At 42.9% G+C, this 15,148-nt stretch overlaps 1 protein-coding gene across 16 annotated transcripts in view; it reads right to left on the bottom strand.

Moving 5' to 3' along the window:
• Positions 1 to 7,588: 7,588 nt before the first annotated feature.
• Positions 7,589 to 15,148, bottom strand: part of LOC109884542 (ankyrin-3) — a 196,756-nt gene continuing 189,196 nt past the window's right edge. For 9 of the 16 annotated variants that reach the window (XM_031820218.1, XM_031820221.1, XM_031820222.1 and 6 more), the window contains 4 exons: positions 13,192 to 13,275; positions 12,797 to 13,024; positions 11,507 to 11,585; positions 7,589 to 9,579 (listed from right to left, as the gene is read on the bottom strand). In XM_031820218.1, coding sequence (XP_031676078.1) covers positions 11,529 to 11,585; positions 12,797 to 13,024; positions 13,192 to 13,275 — 369 coding nt within the window. In that variant the 3' untranslated portion in view covers positions 7,589 to 9,579; positions 11,507 to 11,528. The remainder of the gene's footprint in view (positions 9,580 to 11,506; positions 11,586 to 12,796; positions 13,025 to 13,191; positions 13,276 to 15,148) is intronic. The other 7 variants (XM_031820225.1, XM_031820226.1, XM_031820223.1 and 4 more) reach the window with 1 other exon arrangement.

Raw genomic sequence — 15,148 nt, 5'->3', positions numbered from 1 at the left:
GTCTCTACACACACACACAATCCATGTCTCTACACACACGCACAATCCATGTCTCTACACACACACACACACACACACACAATCCATGTCTCTACACACACACAATCCATGTCTCTACACACACATACACTACACACACATACACAATCCATGTCTCTACACACACACACAATCCATGTCTCTACACACACATACACAATCCATGTCTCTACACACACACACACACTACACACACATACACAATCCATGTCTCTACACACACACACACAATCCATGTCTCTACACACACATACACAATCCATGTCTCTACATAAACAATCCATGTCTCTACACACACATACACAATCCATGTCTCTACACACACAATCCATGTCTCTACATACACAATCCATGTCTCTACACACACATACACAATCCATGTCTCTACACACACATACACAATCCATGTCTCTACACACACAATCCATGTCTCTACACACACAATCCATGTCTCTACACACACATACACAATCCATGTCTCTACACACACATACACAATCCATGTCTCTACACACACATACACAATCCATGTCTCTACACACACATACACAATCCATGTCTCTACACACACACACACAATCCATGTCTCTACACACACAATCCATGTCTCTACACACACACACACACAATCCATGTCTCTACACACACATACACAATCCATGTCTCTACACACACAATCCATGTCTCTACACACACACACACAATCCATGTCTCTACACACACATACACTACACACACATACACAATCCATGTCTCTACACACACATACACAATCCATGTCTCTACACACACATACACAATCCATGTCTCTACACACACACACACACACACAATCCATGTCTCTACACACACACACACAATCCATGTCTCTACACACACGTACACTACACACACATACACAATCCATGTCTCTACACATACATACACAATCCATGTCTCTACACACACATACACAATCCATGTCTCTACACACACATACACAATCCATGTCTCTACACACACATACACAATCCATGTCTCTACACACACACACACAATCCATGTCTCTACACACACATACACAATCCATGTCTCTACACACACATACACTACACACACATACACAATCCATGTCTCTACACACACATACACAATCCATGTCTCTACACACACATACACAATCCATGTCTCTACACACACACACACACACACACACAATCCATGTCTCTACACACACACACAATCCATGTCTCTACACACACACACACACAATCCATGTCTCTACACACACGTACACTACACACACATACACAATCCATGTCTCTACACACACAATCCATGTCTCTACACACACAATCCATGTCTCTACACACACATACACAATCCATGTCTCTACACACACATACACAATCCATGTCTCTACACACACATACACAATCCATGTCTCTACACACACACACACACAATCAATGTCTCTACACACACAATCCATGTCTCTACACACACACACACAATCCATGTCTCTACACACACATACACAATCCATGTCTCTACACACACAATCCATGTCTCTACACACACACACACAATCCATGTCTCTACACACACATACACTACACACACATACACAATCCATGTCTCTACACACACATACACAATCCATGTCTCTACACACACATACACAATCCATGTCTCTACACACACATACACAATCCATGTCTCTACACACACACACATACACAATCCATGTCTCTACACACACATACACAATCCATGTCTCTACACACACATACACTACACACACACACACAATCCATGTCTCTACACACACACACACAATCCATGTCTCTACACACACGTACCCTACACACACATACACAATCCATGTCTCTACACACACATACACAATCCATGTCTCTACACACACATACACAATCCATGTCTCTACACACACATACACTACACACACATACACAATCCATGTCTCTACACACACACACACACAATCCATGTCTCTACACACACATACACAATCCATGTCTCTACACACACGTACACTACACACACATACACAATCCATGTCTCTACACACACATACACAATCCATGTCTCTACACACACGTACACTACACACACAATCCATGTCTCTACACACACGTACACTACACACACATACACAATCCATGTCTCTACACACACATACACTACACACACATACACAATCCATGTCTCTACACACACATACACAATCCATGTCTCTACACACACGTACACTACACACACATACACAATCCATGTCTCTACACACACATACACAATCCATGTCTCTACACACACATACACAATCCATGTCTCTACACACACATACACAATCCATGTCTCTACACACACGTACACTACACACACATACACAATCCATGTCTCTACACACACATACACAATCCATGTCTCTACACACACATACACTACACACACATACACAATCCATGTCTCTACACACACGTACACTACACACACATACACAATCCATGTCTCTACACACACGTACACTACACACACATACACAATCCATGTCTCTACACACACGTACACTACACACACATACACAATCCATGTCTCTACACACACATACACAATCCATGTCTCTACACACACATACACAATCCATGTCTCTACACACACGTACACTACACACACATACACAATCCATGTCTCTACACACACATACACAATCCATGTCTCTACACACACGTACACTACACACACATACACAATCCATGTCTCTACACACACATACACAATCCATGTCTCTACACACACATACACAATCCATGTCTCTACACACACATACACAATCCATGTCTCTACACACACGTACACTACACACACATACACAATCCATGTCTCTACACACACATACACAATCCATGTCTCTACACACACATACACTACACACACATACACAATCCATGTCTCTACACACACATACACAATCCATGTCTCTACACACACGTACACTACACACACATACACAATCCATGTCTCTACACACACATACACAATCCATGTCTCTACACACACATACACAATCCATGTCTCTACACACACGTACACTACACACACATACACAATCCATGTCTCTACACACACATACACAATCCATGTCTCTACACACACGTACACTACACACACATACACAATCCATGTCTCTACACACACGTACACTACACACACATACACAATCCATGTCTCTACACACACATACACAATCCATGTCTCTACACACACGTACACTACACACACATACACAATCCATGTCTCTACACACACATACACTACACACACATACACAATCCATGTCTCTACACACACGTACACTACACACACATACACAATCCATGTCTCTACCCACACATACACTACACACACATACACAATCCATGTCTCTACACACACATACACAATCCATGTCTCTACACACACACACAATCCATGTCTCTACACACACACACACAATCCATGTCTCTACACACACGTACCCTACATACACATACACAATCCATGTCTCTACACACACATACACAATCCATGTCTCTACACACACATACACAATCCATGTCTCTACACACACATACACAATCCATGTCTCTACACACACATACACTACACACACATACACAATCCATGTCTCTACACACACACACACAATCCATGTCTCTACACACACATACACAATCCATGTCTCTACACACGCATACACAATCCATGTCTCTACACACACGTACACTACACACACATACACAATCCATGTCTCTACACACACATACACTACACACACATACACAATCCATGTCTCTACACACACACACACAATCCATGTCTCTACACACACATACACAATCCATGTCTCTACACACACGTACACTACACACACATACACAATCCATGTCTCTACACACACATACACAATCCATGTCTCTACACACGCATACACAATCCATGTCTCTACACACACATACACAATCCATGTCTCTACACACACGTACACTACACACACATACACAATCCATGTCTCTACACACACATACACAATCCATGTCTCTACACACACGTACACTACACACACATACACAATCCATGTCTCTACACACACGTACACTACACACACATACACAATCCATGTCTCTACACACACATACACTACACACACATACACAATCCATGTCTCTACACACACATACACAATCCATGTCTCTACACACACATACACTACACACACATACACAATCCATGTCTCTACACACACATACACAATCCATGTCTCTACACACACGTACACTACACACACATACACAATCCATGTCTCTACACACACATACACAATCCATGTCTCTACACACACATACACTACACACACATACACAATCCATGTCTCTACACACACGTACACTACACACACATACACAATCCATGTCTCTACACACACATACACAATCCATGTCTCTACACACACACACACAATCCATGTCTCTACACACACACACACAATCCATGTCTCTACACACACGTACCCTACACACACATACACAATCCATGTCTCTACACACACATACACAATCCATGTCTCTACACACACATACACAATCCATGTCTCTACACACACATACACTACACACACATACACAATCCATGTCTCTACACACACACACACAATCCATGTCTCTACACACACATACACAATCCATGTCTCTACACACACGTACACTACACACACATACACAATCCATGTCTCTACACACACGTACACTACACACACATACACAATCCATGTCTCTACACACACGTACACTACACACACATACACAATCCATGTCTCTACACACACGTACACTACACACACATACACAATCCATGTCTCTACACACACGTACACTACACACACATACACAATCCATGTCTCTACACACACGTACACTACACACACATACACAATCCATGTCTCTACACACACGTACACTACACACACATACACAATCCATGTCTCTACACACACGTACACTACACACACATACACAATCCATGTCTCTACACACACATACACAATCCATGTCTCTACACACACATACACAATCCATGTCTCTACACACACGTACACTACACACACATACACAATCCATGTCTCTACACACACGTACACTACACACACATACACAATCCATGTCTCTACACACACGTACACTACACACACATACACAATCCATGTCTCTACACACACGTACACTACACACACATACACAATCCATGTCTCTACACACACATACACTACACACACATACACAATCCATGTCTCTACACACACGTACACTACACACACATACACAATCCATGTCTCTACACACACATACACTACACACACATACACAATCCATGTCTCTACACACACGTACACTACACACACATACACAATCCATGTCTCTACACACACATACACAATCCATGTCTCTACACACACGTACACTACACACACATACACAATCCATGTCTCTACACACACGTACACTACACACACAATCCATGTCTCTACACACACATACACAATCCATGTCTCTACACACACGTACACTACACACACATACACAATCTATGTCTCTACACACACATACACTACACACACATACACAATCCATGTCTCTACACACACATACACAATCCATGTCTCTACACACACGTACACTACACACACATACACAATCCATGTCTCTACACACACGTACACTACACACACATACACAATCCATGTCTCTACACACACATACACAATCCATGTCTCTACACACACGTACACTACACACACATACACAATCCATGTCTCTACACACACATACACTACACACACATACACAATCCATGTCTCTACACACACATACACAATCCATGTCTCTACACACATGTACACTACACACACATACACAATCCATGTCTCTACACACACATACACAATCCATGTCTCTACACACACACATAATAAACCCCAGGAAGAGTAGCTGCTGCCTTGGCAGGAACTAATGGGGATCCATAATAAACCCCAGGAAGAGTAGCTGCTGCCTTGGCAGGAACTAATGGGGATCCATAATAAACCCCAGGAAGAGTAGCTGCTGCCTTGGCAGGAACTAATGGGGATCCATAATAAACCCCAGGAAGAGTAGCTGCTGCCTTGGCAGGAACTAATGGGGATCCATAATAAACCCCAGGAAGAGTAGCTGCTGCCTTGGCAGGAACTAATGGGGATCCATAATAAACCCCAGGAAGAGTAGCTGCTGCCTTGGCAGGAACTAATGGGGATCCATAATAAACCCCAGGAAGAGTAGCTGCTGCCTTGGCAGGAACTAATGGGGATCCATAATAAACCCCAGGAAGAGTAGCTGCTGCCTTGGCAGGAACTAATGGGGATCCATAATAAACCCCAGGAAGAGTAGCTGCTGCCTTGGCAGGAACTAATGGGGATCCATAATAAACCCCATGAAGAGTAGCTGCTGCCTTGGCAGGAACTAATGGGGATCCATAATAAACCCCCTGGAAGAGTAGCTGCTGCCTTGGCAGGAACTAATGGGGATCCATAATAAACCCCCTGGAAGAGTAGCTGCTGCCTTGGCAGGAACTAATGGGGATCCATAATAAACCCCAGGAAGAGTAGCTGTTGCCTTGGCAGGAACTAATGGGGATCTATAATAAACCCCAGGAAGAGTAGCTGTTGCCTTGGCAGGAACTAATGGGGATCCATAATAAACCCCAACTAATGGGGATCCATAATAAATACAAATACAAAAATTGACTCAAGGCTTAAAATCCTTCTTTAACCCGTATCCTCCCCTTCATCTACACAGCAGCATACCACCCTGCATACCACTGTTGGCTTGCTTCTGAAGCTAAGCAGGGTTGGTCCTGGTCAGTTCCTGGATGGGAGACCAGATGCTGCTGGAAGTGGTGTTGGAGGGCCTGTAGGAGGTACTCTTTTCTCTGGTCTAAAAAAATATATCCCAACACCCCAGGGCAGTGATTGGGGACACTGCCCTGTGTAGGGTGCTGTCTTTCGGATGGGACGTTAAACTGGTTTCCTGACTCTCTGAGGTCATTAAAGATCCCATGGCACTTATCGTAAGAGTAGGGGTGTTAACCCCGGTGTCCTGGCTAATTTCCCAATTGGCTCATTCATCCCCTGTAACTATTCCCCAGGTCGTTGCTGCAAATGAGAACGTGTTCTCAGTCAACTTACCTGGTAAAATAACAGATAAATGAAAAAAAATATTTAAAAAAAAACTGATTGAAATGGATTTAACAAGTGACATCAATAAGGGATCATTGCTTTCTCCTGGATTCACCTGATCCTTCTGTCATTGAAAGAGCAGGTGTTCCTAATGTTTTGTATTCTCAGTGTAAGTCAACCTCATAACTGGACAATATTCAAACATTATGTATGTGTATGTTATTCAATTGTTAAATAATTGTTAAATAAAATCCCCCAAAGTATTTGGAACATACTGTAGAGATGGATGAAAACAACCTCAGACTGTTTCAGTTTAAACACAATTTATTTCTGCTTAAATAATGAATGGGATCATCCATGTTGGTTGTCATGTGTTACCAGATCATCAATCAATGCTTTAGGTGGTCTCATATGAAGAGAATCAACGGAAGGAAATATGGCACCAAACCCCAAAGAAACAATGCCCCTTTAAACTGCAGCAGGCTTAGAACATAACATTACACTGCTAAAATAATGACCAATGATTGGAGCAAATACGCATGAGAACTGTTAACCCTTTCCAATGTGTCAGTCTACATTATATATTGGGGTAAACGCTCTCTAACCCTTTCCAATGTGTCAGTCTACATTATATATTGGGGTAAACGCTCTCTAACCCTTTCCAATGTGTCAGTCTACATTATATATTGGGGTAATACCTCTCTAACCCTTTCCAATGTGTCAGTCTACATTATATATTGGGGTAATACCTCTCTAACCCTTTCCAATGTGTCAGTCTACATTATATATTGGGGTAAACGCTCTCTAACCCTTTCCAATGTGTCAGTCTACATTATATATTGGGGTAATACCTCTCTAACCCTTTCCAATGTGTCAGTCTACATTATATATTGGGGTAAAAGTTATCTAACTCTTTCCAATGTGTCAGTCTACATTATATATTGGGGTAAAAGTTATCTAACCCTTTCCAATGTGTCAGTCTACATTATATATTGGGGTAATACCTCTAACCCTTTTCAATGTGTCAGTCTACATTATATATTGGGGTAAAAGTTATCTAACCCTTTCCAATGTGACAGTCTACATTATATATTGGGGTAATACCTCTCTAACCCTTTTCAATGTGACAGTCTACATTATATATTGGGGTAAAAGTTATCTAACCCTTTCCAATGTGACAGTCTACATTATATATTGGGGTAATACCTCTCTAACCCTTTTCAATGTGACAGTCTACATTATATATTGGGGTAAAAGTTATCTAACCCTTTCCAATGTGACAGTCTACATTATATATTGGGGTAATACCTCTCTAACCCTTTCCAATGTGACAGTCTACATTATATATTGGGAGCTCTCATATCTCCACGTCTTTAATAGTAGAGGCATATTCCATGTTACACAGTGGGCCCTCATAAAGCATTAGAATGAAGTCTCCCTCTCTGTCCTGCTGTCCCCCAGGTGGCTGTGTGTTCATGTCTCTTTAAAACAGTCAGTGCCAGAGCAGAGTAGACAGACACTGATAGAAGTAACACCTTATTTCATAATACAATGTTCGCAAATGAGGAAAACTAAGTCAAACCAGGTGAATCTCATGCATCAAAATATTAGTACTCTGAGGAAATATGTTCACAGAAGTGATGTTTGAGAGTTGCAGTGGAGTTAGGTTAAAATCAAGCTACCATTTCGATTTGACAAATATTTCCTGCTGATAATTAGACATGTGCAGTAACACCCAAGCATTTTCATAAAGTTGGAATCAATATAGGCATTTCATTCCAATGCTTTGCGAAGCTGTCCTACCAGTGCAGAAAACAAACTATCAGTGACTAACTTCAGAAGTTTTTACAGTGTCATTTATATACAACCAAACCACCCGTTGTTATTAAAAAACACAACCACATTATACACCCACCCCAGTGGTGTGGCTACAGGACAGAATATATAAGGCTTGTAGAAGGTGACTCCAAGTGTTCCTCTAATCTGTCAATCAAACGTCCTGTTGTACCTCATTGGTCTGAGAGATGCTTGGAGGCGTGGCTACTGTTGTCCTGACGCCATGATGGAGCAGACCACACCCCTGTTCTCCTGTCACCGTGGTAACAACAGGTCATGACTGGAGCCCAGGTTGTGGACAGAAAAGTATGTTTTTCATGCTCATGCGAAATCAAATAAAGTGGTCTTGCTGTAAAACCATGCGTTAACGTGAAAGCTGCAGACACACGTTCTGATTGGCTGTTCTCCTGCTTCAAGTTCCAGTCATAACCCTTCCAGGAAGTCATGAAACATCAACAAACCTGCAAAACAAAAAACATATGATAGGTGATTTAGATCAACATGAGTTTAATTCTCTCACCACTGTGTATGTTGTGAATAGTTTGTCTCTCTTGATTAACCAACTGCACCAACCAGCTAAACTAACAAGACTGCAAGGCCCTCAGAAAGTGTGAGTTAGCATGTTGTCAGTAGGGTCACATCTATAGGGGGCTGAGTTAGCATGTTGTCAGTAGGGTCACATCTCTAGGGTGCTGAGTTTGCATGTTGTCAGTAGGGTCACATCTCTAGGGGGCTGAGTTAGCATGTTGTCAGTACGGTCACATCTCTAGGAGGCTGAGTTAGCATGTTGTCAGTAGGGTCACATCGATAGGGGGCTGAGTTAGCATGTTGTCAGTAGGGTCACATCTCTAGGAGGCTGAGTTAGCATGTTGTCAGTAGGGTCACATCTCTAGAGGGCTGAGTTAGCATGTTGTCAATAGGGTCACATCTCTAGGGGGCTGAGTTAGCATGTTGTCAGTAGGGTCACATCTCTAGGAGGCTGAGTTAGCATGTTGTCAGTAGGGTCACATCTCTAGAGGGATGAGTTAGCATGTTGTCAGTAGGGTCACATCTCTAGAGGGCTGAGTTAGCACGTTGTCAATAGGGTCACATCTCTAGGAGGCTGAGTTAGCATGTTGTCAGTAGGGTCACATCTCTAGGAGGCTGAGTTAGCATGTTGTCAGTAGGGTCACATCTCTAGAGGGCTGAGTTAGCATGTTGTCAATAGGGTCACATCTCTAGGGGGCTGAGTTAGCATGTTGTCAGTAGGGTCACATCTCTAGGAGGCTGAGTTAGCATGTTGTCAGTAGGGTCACATCTCTAGAGGGCTGAGTTAGCATGTTGTCAGTAGGGTCACATCTATAGGGGGCTGAGTTAGCATGTTGTCAGTAGGGTCACATCTCTAGGAGGCTGAGTTAGCATGTTGTCAGTAGGGTCACATCTATATAGGGCTGAGTTGGCACGTTGTCAGTAGGGTCACATCTATATAGGGCAGAGTTAGCATGCTGTCAGTAGGGTCACATCTATATAGGGCTGAGTTGGCACGTTGTCAGTAGGGTCACATCTCTAGAGGGCTGAGTTAGCATGTTGTCAATAGGGTCACATCTCTAGGGGGCTGAGTTAGCATGCTGTTAGTAGGGTTACATCTCTAGGAGGCTGAGTTAGCATGTTGTCAGTAGGGTCACATCGATAGGGGACTGAGTTAGCATGTTGTCAGTAGGGTTAGGGTTAGGATAATGGATCCAGACAGCCGGTTGCTGGATCCGACAGGACAATGGATCAAGACAGCTGGTTCCTGGATCTGACAGGATAATGGATCCAAACTGAGCATGTCCTGGAGACAACAGGATAATGGATCCAGACTGAGCCTGTCCTGGATCCGACAGGATAATGGATCCAGACTGAGCCTGTCCTGGATCCGACAGGATGATGGATCCAGACTGAGCCTGTCCTGGAGCCGACAGGATAATGGATCCAGACAGCCGGTTGCTGGATCCGACAGGATAATGGATCCAGACAGCCGGTTGCTGGATCCGACAGGATGATGGATCCAGACTGAGCCTGTCCTGGATCCGACAGGATAATGGATCCAGACAGCCGGTTGCTGGATCCGACAGGATGATGGATCCAGACTGAGCCTGTCCTGGATCCGACAGGATAATGGATCCAGACAGCCGGGTTGCTGGATCCGAACAGGATAATGGATCCAGACAGCCGGTTGCTGGATCTGACAGGATAATGAATCCAGACAGCCAGTTGCTGGATCCGACAGGATAATGGATCCAGGCTGAGCCTGTCCTGGTTCCGAAAGGATAATGGATCCAGACAGGATACCACCCGGCTGTAGTGTTAAGTGATCCCCATTTCCCTCCATATTCTATCAGTCCTGAGCTCCATACTTGTACGTACCAGGTTGAGCACACGACTGTTATCATTGATCCTTTTCCACTTGCTTCTTTTTCACCTTCGACCCTGACCCTTCTTCAGACTGCAACACACAGAGAGAGGGGTTAGACAGGACGATGGCAGAATGAGGGGCAGGCCCGCAGAACACACAGACCAGGCAGACTGGAACTCTTCTCCACTAGTGTCCTAGACATGCTGAAAGAAAGAAACACCAGGCAGACTGGAACTCTTCTCCACTAGTGTCCTAGACATGCAGAAAGAAAGAAACACCAGGCAGACTGGAACTCTTCTCCACTAGTGTTCTAGACATGCAGAAAGAAAACACTAAGGGAGTTGTTAATTCACTACATCCAGCTGATTGGCATCACTCCACCATCAGGTTCATAGTAAACACTGACAGTCCAATGACATCACACTGACAGCAGGTCAGAATGAGCTCTCTGATCGCTTCACGTTGAACTGAGCTGTCTGACAACCACACACCACAGCACTCTGAAGCATTCCACACTGCTAGTCTACCGTCAGTGTCTACTGTCTAGTTGGAATTCTCTCAACTACTAGTCTACCGTCTAGTTGGAATTATCTCCACTACTAGTCTACCGTCTAGTTGGAACTCTCTCCACTACTAGTCTACCGTCTAGTTGGAACTCTCTCCACTACTAGTCTACTGTCTAGTTGGAACTCTCTCCACTACTAGTCTACTGTCTAGTTGGAACTCTCTCCACTACTAGTCTACTGTCTAGTTGGAACTCTCTCCACTACTAGTCTACTGTCTAGTTGGAACTCTCTCCACTACTAGTCTACCGTCTAGTTGGAACTCTCTCCACTACTAGTCTACCGTCTAGTTGGAACTCTCTCCACTACTAGTCTACCGTCTATTTGGAACTCTCTCCACTACTAGTCTACTGTCTAGTTGGAACTCTCTCCACTACTAGTCTACTGTCTAGTTGGAACTCTCTCCACTACTAGTCTACTGTCTAGTTGGAACTCTCTCCCCTACTAGTCTACTGTCTAGTTGGAACTCTCTCCACTACTAGTCTACTGTCTAGTTGGAACTCTCTCCACTACTAGTCTACTGTCTAGTTGGAACTCTCTCCACTACTAGTCTACTGTCTAGTTGGAACTCTCTCCACTACTAGTCTACTGTCTAGTTGGAACTCTCTCCACTACTAGTCTGTCTAGTTGGAACTCTCTCCACTACTAGTCTACTGTTTAGTTGGAACTCTCTCCACTACTAGTCTACCGTTAGTGTCAACACCACACTTCAGTCTACTCTATGATCATGGAGCAAACCTCAGTCTTTCCCCTCTGACCCTTAGAGCTCTCGTGCTCTGCCTTAGGGCCTCCTCGGGAGCGCTTGTTTCTCTTCCTGCCCTTATTTTCCTTCCGGCCTCCTCCTCCTCCTGCTGCTTCTCCTCTTCCTACTGCTTCTCCTACTGCTCCTCCTGCTTTCACCTCCTCTGTAGTAGCAGTAAAAGTAGTTGACGTTGCAGCAATACGACGTACTACTTTCCTGATGACCTTAGGAGTGGAGGGGTATAAAGTCATGTTAGGACAGAGGAATGGGGATGGGGGTTGGAGATGGGGAGGATGGGCATGGGGGAGATGTTCAGGTGATATCAGAAGAGGACAGGGTGATGATGTAATAGGGGTGTGCGGTGTGTAGTGAAGGGGGGTACAGCAGTTACTTTTCGGGTGACTATGTTTCCATCCTCGTCTGTGAACTGCTCTTCTGTCACTGACTCCACAGGGATGTTTCTGGCCTGTTCTCCCTGAGAATGATATGGTAGGATTTACCTGTCATCATTAGTTTACCTGAGGTTAGTTTACCGGTCATCATTAGTTTACCTGACGTTAGTTTGCCTGTCATCATTAGTTTACCTGAGGTTAGTTTACCGGTCATCATTAGTTTACCTGACGTTAGTTTGCCTGTCATCATTAGTTTACCTGAGGTTAGTTTGCCTGACGTTAGTTTACCTGAGTTTAGTTTACCTGAGGTTATTTTGCCTGATGTTAGTTTACCTGAGTTTAGTTTACCTGAGGTTAGTTTACCTGAGTTTAGTTTACCTGAGTTTAGTTTGCCTTACGTTAGTTTGCCTGTCATCATTAGTTTACCTGAGGTTAGTTTACCTGAGTTTACTTTGCCTGATGTTAGTTTACCTGTCATCATTAGTTTACTTGAGGTTAGTTTACCTGAGTTTAGTTTACCTGAGTTTAGTTTATCTGTCATCATTAGTTTACCTGAGGTTAGTTTACCTGAGTTTAGTTTGCCTGAGTTTAGTTTGCCTGACGTTAGTTTACCTGTCATCATTAGTTTACTTGAGGTTAGTTTACCTGAGGTTAGTTTACATGAGTTTAGTTTACCTGATGTTAGTTTAACTGTCACCATTAGTTTATCAGAGTTTAGTTTACATGAGTTTAGTTTACCTGACGTTAGTTTACCTGTCATCATTAGTTTACCTGAGGTTAGTTTACCTGAGTTTAGTTTACCTGAGGTTAGTTTACCTGTCATCATTAGTTTACCTGATGTTAGTTTACCTGAGGTTAGTTTACCTGACGTTAGTTTACCTGACGTTAGTTTACCTGTCATCATTAGTTTACCTGAGGTTAGTTTACCTGAGGTTAGTTTACATGAGTTTAGTTTACATGAGTTTAGTTTACCTGACGTTAGTTTACATGAGTTTAGTTTACATGAGTTTAGTTTACCTGACGTTAGTTTACCTGTCATCATTAGTTTACCTGAGTTCAGTTTACCTGAATTTAGAGTACCTGAGTTTAGTTTACCTGTCATCATTAGTTTACCTGAGGTCAGTTTACCTGAGTTTAGTTTGCCTGACGTTAGTTTCCCTGTCGTCATTAGTTTACCTGAGGTTAGTTTACCTGAGTTTAGTTTACCTGAGTTTAGTTTGCCTGACGTTAGTTTCCCTGTCGTCATTAGTTTACCTGACGTTAGTTTACCTGTCATCATTAGTTTACCTGAGGTTAGTTTACATGAGTTTAGTTTACCTGACGTTAGTTTACCTGTCATCATTAGTTTACTTGAGTTTAGTTTACCTGAGTTTAGTTTACATGAGTTTAGTTTACCTGACGTTAGTTTACATGAGTTTAGTTTACCTGACGTTAGTTTACCTGTCATCATTAGTTTACCAGAGGTTAGTTTACCTGAGGTTAGTTTACATGAGTTTAGTTTACCTGACGTTAGTTTACCTGTCATCATTAGTTTACCTGAGTTTAGTTCACCTGAGTTTAGTTTACCTGTCATCATTAGTTTACTTGCGGTTAGTTTACCTGAGTTTAGTTTACCTGACGTTAGTTTACCTGTCATCATTAGTTTACTTGAGTTTAGTTTACCTGAGTTTAGTTTACCTGAGTTTAGTTTACCTGTCATCATTAGTTTACCTGCGGTTAGTTTACCTGAGTTTAGTTTGCCTGAGTTTAGTTTGCCTGACGTTAGTTTACCTGTCATCATTAGTTTACCTGAGGTTAGTTTACCTGAGTTTAGTTTACCTGCCCTAGGGACAATAGCAACACAAAGCTCCATCCAGCTTGCAAAAAGCACTGCCACAACATGACCCTTTAATACCACCAGTCATCAAATAAACACACAGAACAGTAAATGACTATGTCACATAAGATTAACTTCGT

The sequence above is a fragment of the Oncorhynchus kisutch genome, unplaced genomic scaffold (assembly GCF_002021735.2).
Source record: "Oncorhynchus kisutch isolate 150728-3 unplaced genomic scaffold, Okis_V2 scaffold3147, whole genome shotgun sequence".
NCBI classification, from domain to species: domain Eukaryota; kingdom Metazoa; phylum Chordata; class Actinopteri; order Salmoniformes; family Salmonidae; genus Oncorhynchus; species Oncorhynchus kisutch.
The sequence above is the reverse complement of the archived record's forward strand: the minus strand, read 5'-3'. Positions and strand labels throughout refer to the sequence as shown.